The sequence below is a fragment of the Drosophila nasuta genome, chromosome X, assembly GCF_023558535.2.
Source record: "Drosophila nasuta strain 15112-1781.00 chromosome X, ASM2355853v1, whole genome shotgun sequence".
Taxonomy (NCBI): domain Eukaryota; kingdom Metazoa; phylum Arthropoda; class Insecta; order Diptera; family Drosophilidae; genus Drosophila; species Drosophila nasuta.
In genome coordinates, this window is record NC_083459.1 from 28,549,453 (window position 1) to 28,568,635 (window position 19,183).

Sequence of the window (19,183 nt, forward strand, 5' to 3'; positions counted from 1 at the left end):
GGTTCTGATTTCACTTCGTTTCGTTTCATTCCATTGCATTCCGCTTGCGTTCATTTTCATTTTGATTGCATTTCAATTAGCTTTAGCTTGATGTTTATTATATACATTCAGTTCGATTCCATGCGTTTCATTCCATTCCGTTCCGTTTCACGTCTCTTTGTTTCATTTCATTTCGATGTGTTTCATTCCATTCTGTTTCGTTCCATTCCACGTCTCTTCGTTGTATTCCATTAAGTTCATTTTCTTTCCATCCCATTCCATTCCACGTCTTTCGGTTTCATTCCATTACGTTCCGTTTCATTCCATCCAGTTCCATTCCACGTTTCTGCGTTTTATGACATTTAGTAGCATATCATTTGACTTTGTGCAGTTTGTGTTTCATTCCACATCATTTTCGTTTCATTCCATATCGTTTCGTTCCAATTCCATTCGTTTCTTTGCGCTCATTTCGGTTCTTCTTTGGCTTGAGCTCTGTTCTATTATATTATTTCGTTCCAACTCTCCCACTCTCTCTATCTCTCTCTTCATCTCGTTCTCTTCTCACATGTGCGTGCTGCTAAAGAGTCCCGCCCTCGCTCTATAGCCACGTCCATAGGTGCTCAGCTCTCGTCGCGCCAACTTCTGATCATCAAAGGGCAATGCGAGCACGCTGTACCACAACGAAGGCGTCGTCCCCAACGTCGTCGTCGCCTCGCACCGAGTGCTGGAGCTAATGCTGCCATAGCCTCCGACTCCGCCTCCGCCTCCGTCGCCAAAGAGACGCAGGTGATAGCCACGACTGCGATCACGACGCGAACTGATGCTGCAGCTGCCCTTGTGACCGCCACCGCCACCGCTGCAGCGTGTCAGTTGAGCTGTTGAGGCATAGCTGGTGGCACTTGTGGCAGTTGCTGTGGCATAACTGGGCAACCGGGTGACCGATGATTGTTGTCCATATTGATGTTGTTGCTGCTGATGTTGATGTTGTCGTTGGCGCTTCTCTCGTTGCTGCTGCTGCTGTTGGTGATGTTGTTGGTGATGTTGATGTTGATGATGTTGTTGTTGATGATGATGATGTTGATGATGATGATGGTAATTGGTTAAATGTTTAGCAAGGTGCCGCCGTTTGCTGTTCGGGGTGCTGATTGGATCACGAGAGAGAGAGAGAGAGAACGAGAAACGAAAAAAGAGAGTTGTACAACAAGAAAGAGAAAGCGTTTGAAGTAAACATGTCTCTGTCTGTGTGTGTGTGTGTGTGTGTTTCCATGTGTATGGGTGTGTGTGTGTGTGTGGGGAGAGACTCTCTCTCTCTTTGCTTTGTCTGAGTGTGTGAGAGTCTCTCTCCCACTCTCTCGCTCGCTCTCTCTCTTTTCGCCGGGTAAATGTACAGTTTTATGCATGGTGATGAAAAGTCAGGAGAGAGTTGTGGAAAAGAAGCGTTAGGAAGCGATCTACAGCCTTAACAACAACAACAACAATATTATATATAGTAATAGTTATAGAAGGAGAAGAATAAGTTGAAGAAGAAGAAGAGGAAGCACAACGACATAGAGCAAAAGAATAACAAACAGCACTAGAAGTAGAAGCAATTTGTTTTGGTGGGTGTTTAGGGGGAAGGGGAGGAACTAGGGGGAATTTTGTGTGTGCCCGAAGTTCAGGTTCGTTCACATATTAAATATTGATCACTAACTAAAGTTTAAGCTATCAACTAATAAACTCCACAAAATAATCATTCAAATAAACCAAATACAAAATAAAATTAACTCTTAAATAACAGTTTATAGCGAGTTTTCATTGAAATTCCTATTTCAAATGCGTTTAAATAAAATCGAAGCTAATAAAGTAAGGTTTATAGCGACTTTTCTTTCACTGCAGTTAAATTTTTATTCTTCATATTTTAATTTTACTTTAAGACACCCATTAATGTTGCAATTCTAGCGATTTGTAAGTCATTAAATGTTGACAATGGTTAATTGGTAAATTGGATTAATATTATCTTCATCAAATTGTGATTCATTAAACTAATATTTTGAAGCCAATTCAAATACCTTTGCATCTGGATGCTTTAAATTCGTAATATTAATAATATTGCAATCTCGATTGATTGTCAATGGCTTATATCTCGCTTAGCAGCCTCTAGTGGTCTTCTCAAAAATAGACCACTAAACGCAAAGACTTTGAGTACATCTACAAAATGATCTAAAGCTAGAAGAATTTTCTTTAAATTGTATTTAGGCTACTAAGTGAATTTTGTTACAAAAAAATTAAATTGGCTCCTATGTGTAAAGTGGTCGCTAAGCAAGTTTGCCGCGTAATAGCTTTACATAAAGTTAAGTGAAGCTAATAAAAGCGTTAAGTCAAGCAAAAACATATTCCTAAGCACACCATAGCCTTTCCTTAAAGTTTAAATGATTTCAATTGAAATGGCCCTTAAGTGAGATAAACATTTATTAAAGATTAATATTTAACTAGAAATACTCTTTCAATGTTCACCAGATTAACTTTGCTTGTAATTTACTAAACATTGCTTTGACGTTCCTTTAAGTATAAATGATTTAAATTGAAGTGGCCCTTAAGTGAGGTAAGTAAGCTTTAATTGAAGATTATTTGTGAACTTGAAATACTCTTTCAATACTTGCTGTACTAACTGATGAATAATAAACATTGCTGTCATTTACTAAATATTCTATATAAAGTATAAATTTGAATTGAAATGACCCTTAAGTGAGATAAGTAAGATAAGGTAAGTGGCCTTTAATGCTCGCCGGTTTAACTGATGAAACATTGCTATAAATTCAAACTCACTTCTATTTCAATCTCATTACAATTCAATTATCTACTCACAATACAATTGAACTGAAAACAACTTCATTTTAAGCTTATGTTGTGAAAGTGGTAATATTCCAAATTAAATTGCAGTGATTAATTAATGGGAAAAAGTGGGGGGGGGGGGGACAAAATATGTAGGGGGAATATAGCTCGCCACTCACCTTCTGACCAGAATGACAATCGTTGTGATGACGGCAGCAAGGAAAACGAAGCCACCAAAAGCACCCAAAGCCACAATGGCGCCCAGATTAAGTTTTGCCTCCTTGGTCTCCTTGCGATCGGGATTGTCGACAGCGAACGGAACATTGACATTGGGCGATTGATTCTGTCGTATATTGACGCTATCGGCAATCTCATTATCCTGCGGATGCGAGTTGAGAATGATCTGCTGAGTGTTGCGCGTCGTCGTCTCCAGCGTGGGACGAGTTCGAGGCGGTGTTGGTGCATATGTGGACACTGGTGCTCCAGGTGCGTACTGCGTGGTGCTCGTCGAAGAGGAGGAGGATGAAGATGAAGAGGATGAAGACGAGCTGCTGCTGGTGGCTGGCGTGCTGTTTGGCTTCTTGGGTATGAGCACGGGACGAACGGTGCGACGTGGTGGGAACTCTTCGCGAACGGTGCCGGGCACTGGCACATTGATGATATCCTCATCGGAGTCGGCTAAGCAAAAGACGATTTTATCAGTTTAGTTGTTATAAGAACGGACAGAAAAGTTGAGTTCTAAAGACTAATAGACATAATCATCAATTTGAGCAATTTTTGATCTTAAAAAAAAGGTTTCGATCTAGAAAAGTTCTTCTTTAATGATAGAAATTAAAAAATATTTGTTTAAAAAGTTACTGAATTTCAATCATTAATCGTAATTATCTTGATTTTGAGCACTTTTTGATCTTAAAGAAAAGTTCTTCTTTAATGATTGCAATTAAGAAATATTGTTCTAAAACAGTTTTTGAAACTGAAAACTTAGAAAACTTGTTGTGAGTTTGAAAGTTTCTCAAATTCAAGAATTTTGTGTATTCTTAATATATTATATATTTTTGTTTCGCGCATGCTTTCCGATTAAAAACTTAAATACAAAATGTAGAGTAAATATTATAAATCCCATATTCTAAAATATAGGTCTTAAACGGTTTTTGGAAAAAGCAAAAATGTTAATAAGTCAACCCAACCAAATATGAAAGAATAATAATATAAAAATAAAATTATCTATTTCAGGAGTGTGGTTCATTTTGTCTTGAGATTTTCTTTAAATTTGAGCTCAATGATAACATAACATAACAGATTTGACAATCTATGGGAATATGCATACTTGAACTTCAGAAAATCCATTATGAATAATCTATAATTATTTTATAATTTTCTCGATTTTCTAGTGGGCTCAATTTCTATCTGATGATGAATGATTCAATATTTTGCATTTTCACTATAGTACTTTTGGTTTTTATACCCGCTACCCATTTACAGATGTAACAGGTAGAATATTGTGTACTATATGAATTTTGAATGTAAGCAATATATCAATATTCCAAATATATAGTTTGGTGTATTTTAGTATTTTGTGAGGTATATTTTAAGAATAATACTGCACTGCTTTAATTCGTTATTCATCGGGTGTCTCACAGTCGAGCACACTCGACCGCAGCTTTCTTACTTAATTTTTGTACTTCTCATTCAATTCTGTCATCATCCCATTGACTCACCTTCGCCATTGATCTCCACCTGTGGAGTGTGAATGCTGGGATGTGGATAACTTGCCGCTGAGCTGCTCGATGTGGTGCTTGTGGTGCTGCTAACTGGCGCACGATACGCGGGCGTCCGACTTGTGCTGGGCGTGACCTTTGGCCGTGTCGGCGCTGCCGCCGTGGAGGCGGGTGATGGTGGTTGCGGTGGTGGTGGCGGTGGTGCGGCTGATGTTGCCAGCGTGGCTGGCTCCAATTTAATGCAACGTGGCAGAGCGCTGCTCCATTGTCCGGTGGCCAGGCAGCTGAGCACACGAGGTCCTTCCATGCGATAGCCAGGTGGACAGCTGATCTCCGCCTTGGAGCCGTAGTAGGTGCCGTTGGGTGCACTGATGATCGTGTTGTAGTAGTTGCCGGGCAGAGTGTCGCATTCAACAACTGTGGAGGGCACAAAAAAGGGGTAGAGTGAGTAAAGGACGTACTAAGAAGAGTCTGGCGAATTTATACGCTTATTCGGGGCTTGGCTAAGGTGTAAAATCATCTACAGCTGAGCATGAAACACAACTATAAGCTTGATAAATTTGATTGTTGTTGCTTAACTAGTTCTTGACTTATAGATGTTCTTGCGCGCGGACAGACAGAAAGACGGATAGCAAGGGTTGCCAACCTTACTACTGTTAAAATAATATTACACTTCTTTTTTGATGTCTACATTTTATTCTTTGCTGTTGTAGGTAATAATAAATCACTGTTAATGGAAATACTTTGATATTAACCAGAGTTACAGAAGTTCTTGCGAACGGACAGACAGAATAGACAGTCGGATAGATAGGGTTGCCAAACTGACTGTTCAAATAATAATTTAGATCTTTTTGTTTTCTATCATTTACTCTTTGCTGTTCCACAGAATAATAAGCCACAACCAACAGAAATAAGCTGATATTAATTAGAGTTATAAAAGTTCTTGCGAACGGACAGACAGAAAGACGGATAGATAGGGTTGCCAAGCTTACTACTGTTAAAATAATATTACACTTCTTTTTGTTGTCTACATTTTATTCATTGCTGTTGCAGGTAATAATAAATCACTGTTAATGGAAATACTTTGATATTAATCAGAGTTACAGAAGTTCCTGCGAACGGACAGACAGAAAGACGGATAAATAGGGTTGCTAACCTCAATAATGTGTGAAGTGATTATTAACTACAGCTTTATTTTTATGGTGAATGGCAAATGTAGCCGGAATGCTTTAAAAGTGTTTTGTTGTTGTGGTAGTACATTTTGAATTTCCTATTGCAATACTTTCAGAGGGCATTAGGGGGGCTCGGTTATCCACTAAAACATAGCTATGCATCACAAAAGTTTTGTTTATAAATTTCTTGGAGCTAGCTGGCCAAGTTTACCAGTTGCAGCTATGCAAACTGATGGACAGACAGCCAGACGGATGGCAAAAAAAAAGGTTTATTTCAGCATATGGGTAATTTTCCTTTCCAAAGTGAAAATACGTTTACCACAACATTTTATTATTTTTATTAAAAATTAATCTTTTAGCTCGTGATTAAAGCTAAGAATGATTTTTGAATTCTTATTCTGTTATAAGATAATGGCAAAAATTAACGAATTCGTATGCAAACCAAAAAATGATAATGAAAATTCATAAATTTTATCGTAAACCAGAAAAAGTTTCTAGGAGTAATAAATTGAAATATTTTATCGTAAAACAGAAAAAGTTTCTAGAAGCAATCTTAGCTCTAAATATAATGCTAATCCAGAGATATACAAATAATCTTTACTTATTTTAAAAATTGTTTTAGTTCATGTTACTTCCACGCGACAAATTTCGTCAAAAAATTACCCATATACGATACTTATTTTTACAGCTGTTACAACGAATTCGTATGGAAACCAAAAAATAAAGGAATTCATATACTTTATCGTAAAGCAATAAACTGAAATATTTTATCGTAAAACAGAACAAGTTCGTAAGAGCAATCTTAGCTCTAAATATAGTGCTAATCCAGATATATACAAATAATCTTTACTTATTTTAAAAATTTGTTTTAGTTCATGTTACTTCCACGCGACAAATTTCGTCAAAAAATTACCCATATACGATACTTATTTTTACAGCTGTTACAACTGCATTCAATCTTCTATTCTATTTTAATCTATATCTATCTATAAGTATCTATATCTTTCTGTATCTATGTATCTATATTTATCTGTTTCCATCTATGTCCATTAATATCTATCTCATTAACTATCTATATGTATCTATATCTCTCAATGTCTATTTAAATTTATCTGTATCTATCTATTTATAGATCATTCACTTACTTTCACAGCGTGGCGGAGGTCCGTTCCACCGTTCGTCAAAGTCGCAGGTGAGAAGAGCACGTCCAATCATCTCGTATCCCTCGTCGCAGGCGTACTTCACCAGGCTGAGGTAGCCGACGGTGCCGTTGAGTAAACCATACGATCCATGGGCGATGCTCGCCGGCAGACCGCATTCGATATCTAGAGAGAGGAGCGACGATATATTAGAGATGAAATAATTGAAATAGTGGTAAGACTTACATTTGCAAACTGGGGGAAACTCATTGTAGAATCCGGTTTCGAGGCAAGTGCGTGTGGCGGGACCGACAAGCAAATGATTCGCATCGCAACTGTATTTGATTTGGGCTCCCACCTCGTAGCCATTGAGAGCAATCATCGTCGAGTTGGGCGGCTGTTCAGGGCGACCACAAGTCTTGGGCTGATGCTGGCAAATGAAGTTCAGAAGCGTATTGCAATTGGTGTCGCTCCACAGCCAACCCTTGGAGCCATCAAAGCGTGCACAATCCTCATCTCCGCCGGGATGATTCCAGAATGAAACCGTCAACTCTTCACCATTCACCCACTTCCAGCTGCTGCGATCGCTGCCATCGCGGACAGCTCCCATCCAATACTGTGAGCTGACATCGCTGCGATGGCGACGCCACAGCTCCCAGCTGATGAAACCCTGCAGCGCCGGATTGCTCTCGCTGATCAGGGTGCCGCCGCGTGACCGACAGAAGCTGAGGGCATCCAGGAAATTCAACGGCTGGCGATTGTAGAAAATGTAACATTTGCCATTGTACGAGGCCAAGGCGCCGGGCGGCTGATCCCGGAACGTCGGACAACGTTCGATGGGCAGGGCCTGATCCGTGTAGACGAACGCCTCGCATATGGACAACGGATTCGGGGCGTTGTTCTCCAGATGGACGCTGACAAAGGCGCCGGGCATCGGTGGATTGCAGGGCAGGAAAAGCGGTTGACCGGCTTCGAGGAGGCCCGTGAAACGATTGCAAATCGGATTTGTGCCCAGATCGGGACGATTGTTGCCCACACGCACCACAATCGTGGCGGGTTTGTTGCCTGCAAGATAGAGAGAGAGAAAGAAAGATGAGTGAGTGAGTGAGTGAGTGAGTGAGATGCTGTGGCATGCGGCATGTGGCAAGCGAAGTTGCAGTGAAAGTAAACATAAATTCAAGTCTCCCAGGCGCTGAGTTTGTTTGCCCCTTTTGTGCCCTCTATCTCTTTCACTCTCTCTCTCTCTTTCTTTCAACTTGTTGTTCCCCCCTCTCTCTCTGACCTTTACTGCACTGTGCTGCCCCACTGAGTCACCACACTCTTAACTTGACTGCAAAATCACATAACATGCGCTGCCAAGTGAAAGCATTTTTTTCTGTTTTTTTTTTTAGTAGGCTTTTGGGAAAAGAAAAAAAACTCTTTGGCTCACTGACTAACTAACTCGACTGCTTTCCCTCTCCCTTGCACTCACTGTCGCTGTCTCTTTCGCTCGCCTGACAGTTGTTTACCTTTGCTTGGCGTTTCGACTACCCTTTTTGGCTCGAGTCTAGCCACTCTACCTGTCTGTCTGTCTGTCTCTGGAGTTGAGTTTGTGTCGTGCAGCATTTGCCATTTGGCCCTGCGCCGTCGCTTCAATTGCCATTGTCAGCCTGCGGTTGCATTCAATTGTTGCCCTCCCCCCCACTTCACCCCTTTCTCCTCCTCTTTCTCGCTTAGTTCAGCAGCTGAAGTTTATTAAGCTGTTGTTGTCTTCTTCTACGTTGTTCTGGCAATTGCAGTGGCAAAAAAATTCAGCTAGGTTCTCACTTAATTCAAGCACATTTTTAAATGATTTTTTGGCGCAGCTTTCAGTACTACGCATATATTCCTAATGAAGTCTTTAACAACTTAAAGTCACTTTAAAGTTTACCAGCTTGTTTAAAAAAGCTTTCATCAGAGCTCTATGTATATTCTAGCAACTTAAAAGCACCTACAAGTTTACTTGATTTTATTTTTGGAGCTTTTTGTATTATTTCACTTTGATATAAATGCTAATTTATAAGTGATGTAACAATTTTTTTCGCATTTTTAAACAGTAAGCGTATATTCTGAATTAAAACCCAAGCAACATAAAATCACTTTAAAGTTTACTTGTTTTTTAGTTAAGTTTTTGCTGGATATTTGTTTATTTTTTCACTCTGAAAAAACAGCTTAAAGTTTACTAGTTCATTTAGTTAAGCTTATTATGTAGCCTTTTGATGAAAAATCTTATTTGGAATCTTATTTGGAATATTTTAATTGACTTTCAATGCTAAAGGAGCTTTCTGATATTTCAAAGAACATATTCTTCATCTATAAATTACTCTTCCCTTAAAAGTAAAACAGCATATTCAGAATGTAATGCTTTCGGTTTTTTGCTGTGCAAATTTTAGCTAAAGTGCTTCCATATTTAAGTTCAGAGCTGAAAGCTCATTAAAGCTCTTGTTGTTGCCTTTCTTTACTATATTAAATTGAATTGAATTTAAAGACTTTGCCTCCATTTTTTTTTTTTTTGATTTTGTTTGCAGTTTAAAATCCTTTAACAATTGAAAGTAGAATCCGCATTTTTCTAGCTCTGATTATGCTCTGACTGAGCATTAATTGTTTTGTCAGTCAGTCACCATTAATAAATGTATTAATTTATGAATACAGTTCTAGTTTTTCAACTCAAAATTGTAACTTAATTGTGCAGCAAATCATTAGGGTAAATAAAATTGAATTGAATACTTACCGCAACAGGATTTTCCAAAGTCGAGACGCACCAGCTGAACCATGTAGGGCTCGAGGAGATTCACATACCACCAGGGCGAGCGTTCCGGTTTCGTTAGCGAGCAAGTGTCCGGCGTGAAGAAGGCGGACGTGGAGCCATCGATGGCCTTCTGTGGAGCGCCAGCGCCATCGGTGGAGATTTGCATTGGCGCCTTGCCAGCAGCCACATTGAGAACTGTGCATGGGAAATGGGAATTTGGAATTTGGGAGAAACAAAAGAGAGTTGTGTTTTTGTAGTTTCGGTAATAATAAAAATAAAAAAATAAAAACAAAAAAGATCTGCGAGATATGATGATGATTTGTTTACAAGTTTAGGCTTTTGTTTTATTGTTTTTTTTTGTTTTTGTTTGTTGTTTTTCTCTATTCTATTTGTTCTTTTGTTCATTTTCCCAGCGCAAAGACAAGGTCTGGCCAATTGGCCAGGGCTAAGACAGTTAGCCACAGTTGGTCACATTAGTCTTTAGCCCTGACACGCTTCCTATTCTACTTCTACTTCTACTTCAACTTTGAAACTCTTCTGCTTGGCACTGGCGACACAATCGAAACAAAACTCAGTAAATGATCGAATGCGAGTTGCGCTAGAAATAACTTGCGGAAATTTTTAATAAAATTGTAATAATTTATATATATTAATAATTAATATTTTAATTTTGTATTCAAAATGTATAATAATTCAAGTCAAAAATGGTTTGAAAGTTCTCTAGAAAGCTCAGACAAGTTGTTAAAAGCTTTGATAATGTGCTTTAATTCAAAAGTTTAACAAAGTTGTTAAAGCTTTTGCAAACGTTTTGTTAATGTGCTTAATTTATTGTTGACAAAAATGTCTAAATGTTTGTAAGAAATATTCAAGTTCTGTCTAAAGCTCAGCTATGTTTTTAAAGCTTAATTAAAGTGGTATAGAAGTAATATAATTATTGACGTGAAGAACACAAAAGGCTAACTCCTTCAAGCTATTTGTCAAAGTTGTTTAAAAAGCTTTGTTAATGCACTTTATCAATGATCGCCAAGAGCTTGAAACTGTAAGCTTAAGAATGCGTAAGTTGACAGCTCAGTAACAGTTTGTTGAAGCTCTTTAAAGCTTTGTTTCTGTGCTTAAAGGAATATAGAAGTTCTACCAAAATCTCAACAAAGTCTGTCAAGCTTTTAAGTTAAGCAAAGAGCTTGAAACTATGAGAAAGAATGGAAGTTATACCAAAAGCTCAATTAAGTTCGTTAAACATTTAAGCTCTTGGTTTAATAAATAAACTTCAGCAACTGCAGCTTCAATTTAGCATACCCCACACTCTCCGTTTACTGTGTGCTGGGTATACTTAAATATTATGTTTGCCTGCAAAATTTTGTCAAGTCGAAGACTGTCTAAGCGACCTTCAGTCGCCAATTGCTTTGGCCTGGGCCCATTGTTAATTGTTGAGGTAGACGACGAGGGATTAAACACAGTTAGAATTCAGCGAGTATCTGATGTTGGTGATCACAAGGCCTAACACGAAAAATCGTTGCCAAAGCACAGTGCAAACACAAAAAAAAAAAAAATTCGTAGTTCAAGCAAAAGTGAAATTTTTGGCTTTTTGTGTTGATTTCAACTTTTTCTTTCAACGCGGCATCAATTGTTGTTGGCTTGGGCTTAATTACATTGCTACGCATTTTGTGTGGCAGGCAGCATTGAGATTCATTAATCAGATGCATCTGTCGGATAAAAACTACAACAACAAAAGTAAAAAAGCAAAAAGCCCAAAAGAAATAAACCGACTTTACTACTCGACACAGTCAGCGATCTCGCTCTCGCTCCCGCTCTCAGTGTGTTCACAGATCGCATCGTAAAAAAGATCTTTATGTGCTTCACTCGACTTTCTACTCTCTGTTGGCAGGTGGCAAAGATCTCAACTGCTTCTTCTTCCTCAGCTGCTGCGCTGTGTGTGTGGCTGCACTTTCGTTCAAAAATGTGTGTGACAAATGCCTTTAATTGCCCTCTAATTCAATTTCAATTTCCATTTCCATTTCAATTCTTCATTTGTTCAACTGTTCTTCAGCTACGTTAGTTGTTCGACTTTTTAGTGTTTTTTCGTTTTTTTTTTTTGTTTGCCGCCTGCTGCGTCATCATCTTTGTGCCTCAATCATCGTCGTCATTCATTCAATTTTGCGCTATTTCAATTCTCTAGCTTACTTGATCTCTTCTCTATTTATCTGTCTCTTTCTCTCTCTCTCTCTGTCTTTTGTTATTGTTCAATTAATCAATGGGCATTGCTGATTCGTACCGCTGGCTATGGGTTACTCTTGCCTCTTCAGCTCTCAGCTCTCAGCTCACTTCCATTCAGTTCAGTTGTGTGTGTCTTACGAGTGGCAATTTGTCTGCCGGCAAACTCGCTGCTCACAGCTCACAGCTCAGAGCTTGGCAAACTTGCAACTGGCGGCCGTTGGGCTCAATTTACCAGGCCGAAATTAGTGACAGCCGTAAACCAACACACCAACCAACAAATCACGCCAGCGGTTTTACAACTATTCAATTGAATGCACAACGAACTGATTATGCTCTATCCGAAGCACACAATAACTTTAGAAACTACTAAATTGATTGCATTTATTTATGCTTAATGATACTTAAATTTCATACTTGAAACCTTTCAGCAAATAGTTCAATTAAAATTTAAATAAATATAATGCTTATATAGTCAATAAAAAAATGGTATTTCAAATACGAAATGACAAAATGCATTTCAAAACATTTATGCACAAATATTGTTCCATAGTCGTCATAATGAAGCTTTTGCCATTGGATCATTATATTAATATAAATTAAAACATACAAATATTAAACAATTTTTGAAAACTAAAACTAGTTTGCAATCCAATAAAGTTTGAACCGGTTCAAAAGCGGTTTACGACAAAACTGAAATTTGGTACATATATTAAATATATTACTAAATATCAGTAATTGAAGCTTACACCAACTACCAAATTTAAATATTTAGATGCCTGAACCGGTTCACAAGCGGTTCAGCCGTCTAACGACAAAGCTGAAATTTGCTACGTGCTTGCAAAACATAAATATTTTAAATATATTACTCAATATCGGTAATTAAATGTAAACGTTAACTACAAAATTGAATAATTTAGCTGCCTGAACCGGTTCAAAAGCGGTTCAGCTGCATTGCACACAAATTAGGCAAGCCGAAATCCTAAAATTTGCTACATACATTGAAAACATAAATATATTTTAATGTTTTATTTAAAATCAATAATTAAAGTTTACAATTGCTAACAAATTGAATAAATTAGTTGCTTGAACCGGTTCAAAAGCGGTTCAGCTGCATTGCACACAAATTAGGCAAGCGGCAAAGCTGAAATTTGGTACATACATGCAGAACATAAATATATATTAATGCATTATTCAAAATCAACAATTAAAGTTTACAATTGCTAACAAATTGAATAAATTAGTTTCCTGAACCGGTTCAAAAGCGGTTCAGCTGCTTAGTACACAAATCAGGCAAGCGACAAAGCTGAAATTTAGTCTATGCAGAGTTGATAACTAAATTGAAATGAAGACAGGCACAAATGATTGGCAAAATGTAAACGAACGAAGTTGCCACATTGAAGTTGCAGCTGCTTGCGGCATCTGCTGGGTCAAGGCTGATGTCGGAGCATTGCAGTTTGTCACTCACTCACTCACTGAGTTGAGTCTGCTTTTGGCTTGGCTTTGGCAACTGCTTTTTAATTTCAAATTCAATTTATCGTGAACCGTTTGTGTCAATCAATTTGATGTTTGTTTGTGCATCACGCGACGGAAGTTGTTGTCTCGACTCGAACTCGACTTCAGAGCCTCACTTAGAACATGAACAAACACAAATATCGTTTTTTTTGTACGTTCCCCCTCTCTATCTCCCGCTTACGCTATTTTCTTTCTTCTCGTTTGTGTTGAATGAGGCGAACCACACACACAAAAAAAAAGAGCCAACAAGCGAGCCACTAAAAAAATGTGGGTCAATTCGTTACGTTAAATTCTCGACTCGATCGATGTTTGTTGTTGTTGTCTGTTCCGCCTTTCATCAACAGCACACACACCTCACACGCACACACACCTCACACGCACACACACACACATATGGCATTTAGCCCAATTTATGTGTGGTGTGTTAATCATGTTTCACTTGGACACGACACACACAACACAACACTTTGCATTTGGAATTGGAATTGAAATTGGAATTGAATTTGGGATACTTTGATTTTGGTTTTCGGACTCTTCGGACTCTTCGCTTTTCGAATTCCGCGTGGCGCGCGTGTTTCATTGAGAACACGCTGGTGAAAGTTCATGGAATTCGATTTCAGTCAACAAGTTGCCAACTTGCCAACTTCCCAAAGCGTTGCCAACTTCAAGGTGCTAATTGACGGCTCAAAAACACACATCTCCACAAACACATCAAGGCAAAAAAAAAAAAAAACAAGGCAACAAAATCGCAATCGAAAATTGTATGTGCGACAAGTTCGTGCCTTAAGTCTTTTGTTTTGCACTGCGACTGCAGCAAAGTGAAAACACTTGCAAACAGTTGAAATTAGCAGCCAAGTTCCGTTTCGAATCGTTGTCCTCAAATCTGCAGTCTTTCTATTTATTTTGCATGCTTGTTTCTTTATTATTATTATTATTTTTCATTATTTTCTTTACTTTTTTCGCTGTAAAGTTCATTTGTTTAGTTGTTGTCTTTATTGATACTCTTTTTATCGTACAGTCAATTGAACATTACAAAAACTTGATTAAATAAATGTATATTCTTTGTATAAGCATATTAAAAAAGATTTTGACTTCCTTTTAGTTAGATTTTTATGTTAAACAATAACGTCTGTTGTTGAAGTTATTAGAGAAATTCTTTTGTGTGGCTAAAAACACTTACAACAATGGAGTCTTAGTTGCCTTGACTTACAATTTGGTATATTTTGTACTCTTTGGTATATTTTGAATGTAGCACTATATACCAAATATATCCTTTCAGTTTTCAGTATATTTTAGTATTTTTAGTCTATTTCTCTCTATGTAACCTTTTGAATGTAGTACTATATCAACATATCAAATGATGCCTTTGGTATATTTGTAGTATTTTTTTCTGTATTCTTACATCTACATCAATATACCAATCGTAGCCTTTAGTATTTTATGGTATTTTGGTATATATTTGGTATATTTAAGGAATAATATTGCACTTTTAGTATTTTTGCGGTATATTAATTTGGTATATTTTAAGAATAATACTGCACTGCTTTGAGCACACTCGACTGTAACTTTCTTACTTCTTCTATACATATTATAACTTGCATATCTGAAATATTTCACTTTACTTAAGCTTATTTTAGCTTCACTCTAAAGTGAATAATATATAACTTTTGGCATATTCGGAATATACCTGATTTCGTCTTAACCTTAAAAACCTATCAATTTATTATGCATATTTACTCTTTTATTAAAAGAAAGTCAATTGTTGAGTTTATGCTCTTCGCATATTTATATTTATTTTGCATATTCCAAATTCTTCACTTTGCTACTCTGTTTATTCTGCGCCTTAAGTAAATTTACAATTTCTACTAGCATATGAATAATTTTCGATGGCAAATGCTTCGAAAGAGAGAGAGAGAGATGGAGAGAGAGAGAGAGACAGTTGCTAATTGATGGCGAGCAAAACCAAACTGAAACTTGTTAACCGCATTCCGCATTCCGCAATGTGTATGATGTGTGTAAATATGCAAGTGGCATTTATGAGTCTCTGTTATGATGTGTTGTCGTTACTTACCACAGAATGGAATGCCCTCTGGCACCCATTGCCCCTTGTCGCACACTCGTCTGGCCGGTCCGAGCAGCTCGAAGCCCCGCTCACAGCTGTAGGAGGCGACGGTGCCCTGCGTTAGATTCGCACTCGAGAAGACGACGCTGCTGTGCGCCGGTGAACCAGGAAAACTGCAAGCTCCATCTGTACGAAGAGAGAGAGAGAGAAAGAGAGAGAGAAACACATAATCAGTAAAGAAAGATAAAACAAAATTAGCTAAGTTTTAACATATTTTTGGAGAAATTTCACATTCAAATTAAGCATTCATTTATGCGCAGCCACAACTCGTTGTCTACCACATTAAAAATTCATCAATTAAACAAAAGACGCAGAAAGCAGCGAAGAAACGTTCTCAACTCTTGCTGCTGATTAATAAAGCCGTTCTTGGCTCTTTTTTTCGGTTGACCAAGTTATTAAATTGCCACGCTGATTGATTTCTTAATTCATGCTCAAAACTTCAGCTGAAACTCCCCAAAAAAAAAAACATGTAAAAGAAATCTTAATTAATTTCCAAAAACAAAACAACACAAAACAATTCGTAATCGCAGGTTTGGGTCACGATTTGTGTTTTCGCTAACGAACTGAACTGACTTTGCAGACTTTGGAGGGAAGCTGTAAAAAAAAAACTTATTTAGGAATGCAAATTATTATCTTTTAAGCTTTGTAAATATTGTGGCATTCTACTTTATTTGCTTATTTAGAAGTATTTGGGAACAATTTTGTAATATGAATTATTATATTATTTTTTGACATGTTTATAAATTGCTTTTTTATCTGAAATACTGACTATTCTTTATATTTTGTATGAAAAGTGCAACTTTGTTATATTATATACTCAATATACTGAATATGTACTGAATGTACTGAAAATATACTGAATATATACCGAACATGCTCAATATATACTGAATGTATTCTGAATATATATTCAATGTACACCAAATATACTGAATATGTACTGAATATATTGAAAATACTCTGAACATATACTAAACATGTTGAATATATACTTAATATATACTCAATATACACCAAATATACTGAATATTTACTGCATTTTGTATTGGAGTTCAACACAATTAATTTTATGAATCAATCAAATAAAATACAAGTATTCTGAATACACTGAATATATATTGAATATATACTAAATATTTTCGGCATTTTGCCTTTAAATTTTCCACAATCTTTAGACATACAAATAAAATACATTTTGTATCTACTATATATTAAATGTTGCGAACAAAATTAAGATTTCTTTCTATTATGAAGTGTATTTATGTATGTAGTTCATATTAAACTATTAAATGTAATTTTTTAAATAAATTAATTTATTATTTTTTATCAATAAATGCATTTTGCATATGATGAGCAAACAAACTAAAAGAAAATTCTTAAGTGGCATATTTAATACTTATTGAAAGAATCCTGCCTAAAAGTTAATATAAAACAAATAAGAAAGTTACAGTCGAGTGTGCTCGACTGTGAGATACCCGCTACCCATTTTTAATAAAGGCAAAATATTGCGGTATCATTTTCAAAATATACCGAAAATACTAAAAAAATACTAAAAATATATCAAATGGTATGTTTGGTATATCGATATAGTACACCATTCAAAATATATCATAGACGGCACAATGTACCAGATTGTCGGCCAAAGCAACTCAGACCCCTAGTAAGTAGGCGCTTTTGCCCATATAAAAGTATTTCTTTAATAACTTCCACAATTTTTTTTTGATAGCAAACCAAATCAGGAAACATAACTACTATAGTATTTATTGTATATACCAAGATTCGCAACTCTAGCTTTAAAATTAGGCTTGTTATTCGATGTTTTTTGATTTGCGGGGGCTGAAGTGGGCGTGGCAAAAATTTGAAACAAACTTGATCTGCGTGCAGACATAACAAATGCTGTCGAAAAAAATTATAGCTCTATCTCTTATAGTCTCTGAGATCCAGTGTTTCATACGGACGGACGGACAGACACACAGACGGACAGACAGACAGACGGATATGGCTAGATCGTTTCGGCTGTTGGCGCTAATCAAGAATATATATACTTTATAGGGTCGGAGATGCCTCCTTCTACCTGTTACATACATTTCCTGCCGGCACAAAGTTATAACACCCTTCTACCCAATGGGTAGCGGGTATAAATATGAATTAGTTTTTTAAAATTTATTTGCAGTCAGTTTAAATACTATTTTTTGTGCAAATAGTATATAAAATGTATAAATAAAACGAGTGCATTTTTTGTGCCTGCTTTGATGACAAACTTTTGATCGGCTAAAGTCATTTTATATGATCATGCCTCAAGAGAAATGCCAAGATGCCGTTACACAAATTCATTCAGATCACACACAGATCCTGGGTTACGGCATCGCCGCCTCTGTCGACATTTTGTCGGCCAAAAGCAACCTGTCAAATTCCCAAGCTAGCTGGCTAGCTGGCTAACTGGGCAATGGCTTTTGGCCACAGAGTTGACTTGGAGTTTTGAGTTTTGAGTTTCAGTTTGAGTTTGAGTTAAGCTGTGCCATGGCTTCGTCGACTGGCAATTAAGCAAGTTCCGTTCCAGTTTGCATCGTTAGCTGGACTTGCCGGTGAATTGTTGGTGGTTGTTGGTTGGTGTTGTTGTTGTTGCTGCTGGTTGTTGTTGCTCACTTGTTGTTGGCGTCAACAAAACGCCTCAAAAATGCCAACAATTCACGTATTCAGCATTGCAAAATGTTCTCAGCTCGTTGTTGTTGTTGCTGTTGTTGTCAATGCAAAGCGTGAGAAAATAGCTACAACAACAGCAAGCAACACCAGCGGCGGCAACTGTCAAGCACAACAGCAACAATAAAAAGACCATCAATTTAACTGGCATTTTTCCATGCTCTGTCCAAGCGGAGTCCATACAAATTTATGATGCAATTTGCAAGCGAAATAAATGATCAAAAACAGCACAAAACAAAGACGAGAGGAATTTTAAGAGCATTCAAATAAAATAGTTGTGAATTTAACATATCAAAAACTAATATCTAATAAATTCAATACTTGGCTATTCGACAGTTTGTCATGCTTAAAGATGACGCATCTTTCTAATAGTTCTAAAATTAGTTTTCAAAACGATCGTTTATAGCGGTAATCTGATGTCATTTAAAATCATTTGAATATAATTTTGCATGAATTTTAGCATTTCTAACTTTTGTTGTGTTAAGCAGCACAAATAATCAACAATAACAAATAGTGAAGTATACAAAAAGATGACTAGAATAAATTGTATAAAACGTATTTCAAATATTAATAATATACATAGAAATTAGTTTTTGTTGGCCATTTAAAAGCAAACACAACACCATAAATTAAAGAAAGGGAAGTCCAACAAGAATAAAATTCTTGAATTTGAGATCTTTTTGTACTTTAAAGAATATTTTGTAATCTAAAAACGATGATTGAAGATTTTTTAAAGTTCCAAAATCAATATTTTCAATCTCTGAATAAAAGAAAGAGAGTGCGATATGATTCTTAAAATATACCAAGGGAATATACCGCAAAAATATTAGATTGACAGCAAAAGTAACTGTGGTATATTTTTGTATTATTGCGGTATATTAATTTGGTATATTTCAATAATAATATCGCACTGCTTTGATTTGATTCAGACTTAAATTTATCGAACGTACTCGACTGTGAATAATAGAAAACGAGTGTGGTAGTATTCTTAAAATATACCAACTAAAATACGAAAATACCAAATAAAAATACGAAAATATACCATATGC

At 36.7% G+C, this 19,183-nt stretch overlaps 1 protein-coding gene across 2 annotated transcripts in view; it reads right to left on the reverse strand.

The window, feature by feature from the left end:
* Window positions 1-19,183, reverse strand: part of LOC132795223 (uncharacterized) — a 42,312-nt gene that overhangs the window by 3,829 nt on the left and 19,300 nt on the right. Inside the window, exons 2-8 of one of the 2 annotated variants that reach the window (XM_060805818.1) lie at window positions 15,384-15,560; window positions 9,569-9,781; window positions 7,066-7,884; window positions 6,826-7,005; window positions 4,509-4,925; window positions 2,970-3,468; window positions 545-1,120 (exon numbers count right to left, since the gene is read on the reverse strand). In XM_060805818.1, coding sequence (XP_060661801.1) covers window positions 545-1,120; window positions 2,970-3,468; window positions 4,509-4,925; window positions 6,826-7,005; window positions 7,066-7,884; window positions 9,569-9,781; window positions 15,384-15,560 — 2,881 coding nt within the window. The remainder of the gene's footprint in view (window positions 1-544; window positions 1,121-2,969; window positions 3,469-4,508; window positions 4,926-6,825; window positions 7,006-7,065; window positions 7,885-9,568; window positions 9,782-15,383; window positions 15,561-19,183) is intronic. The other variant, XM_060805817.1, reaches the window with a different exon arrangement.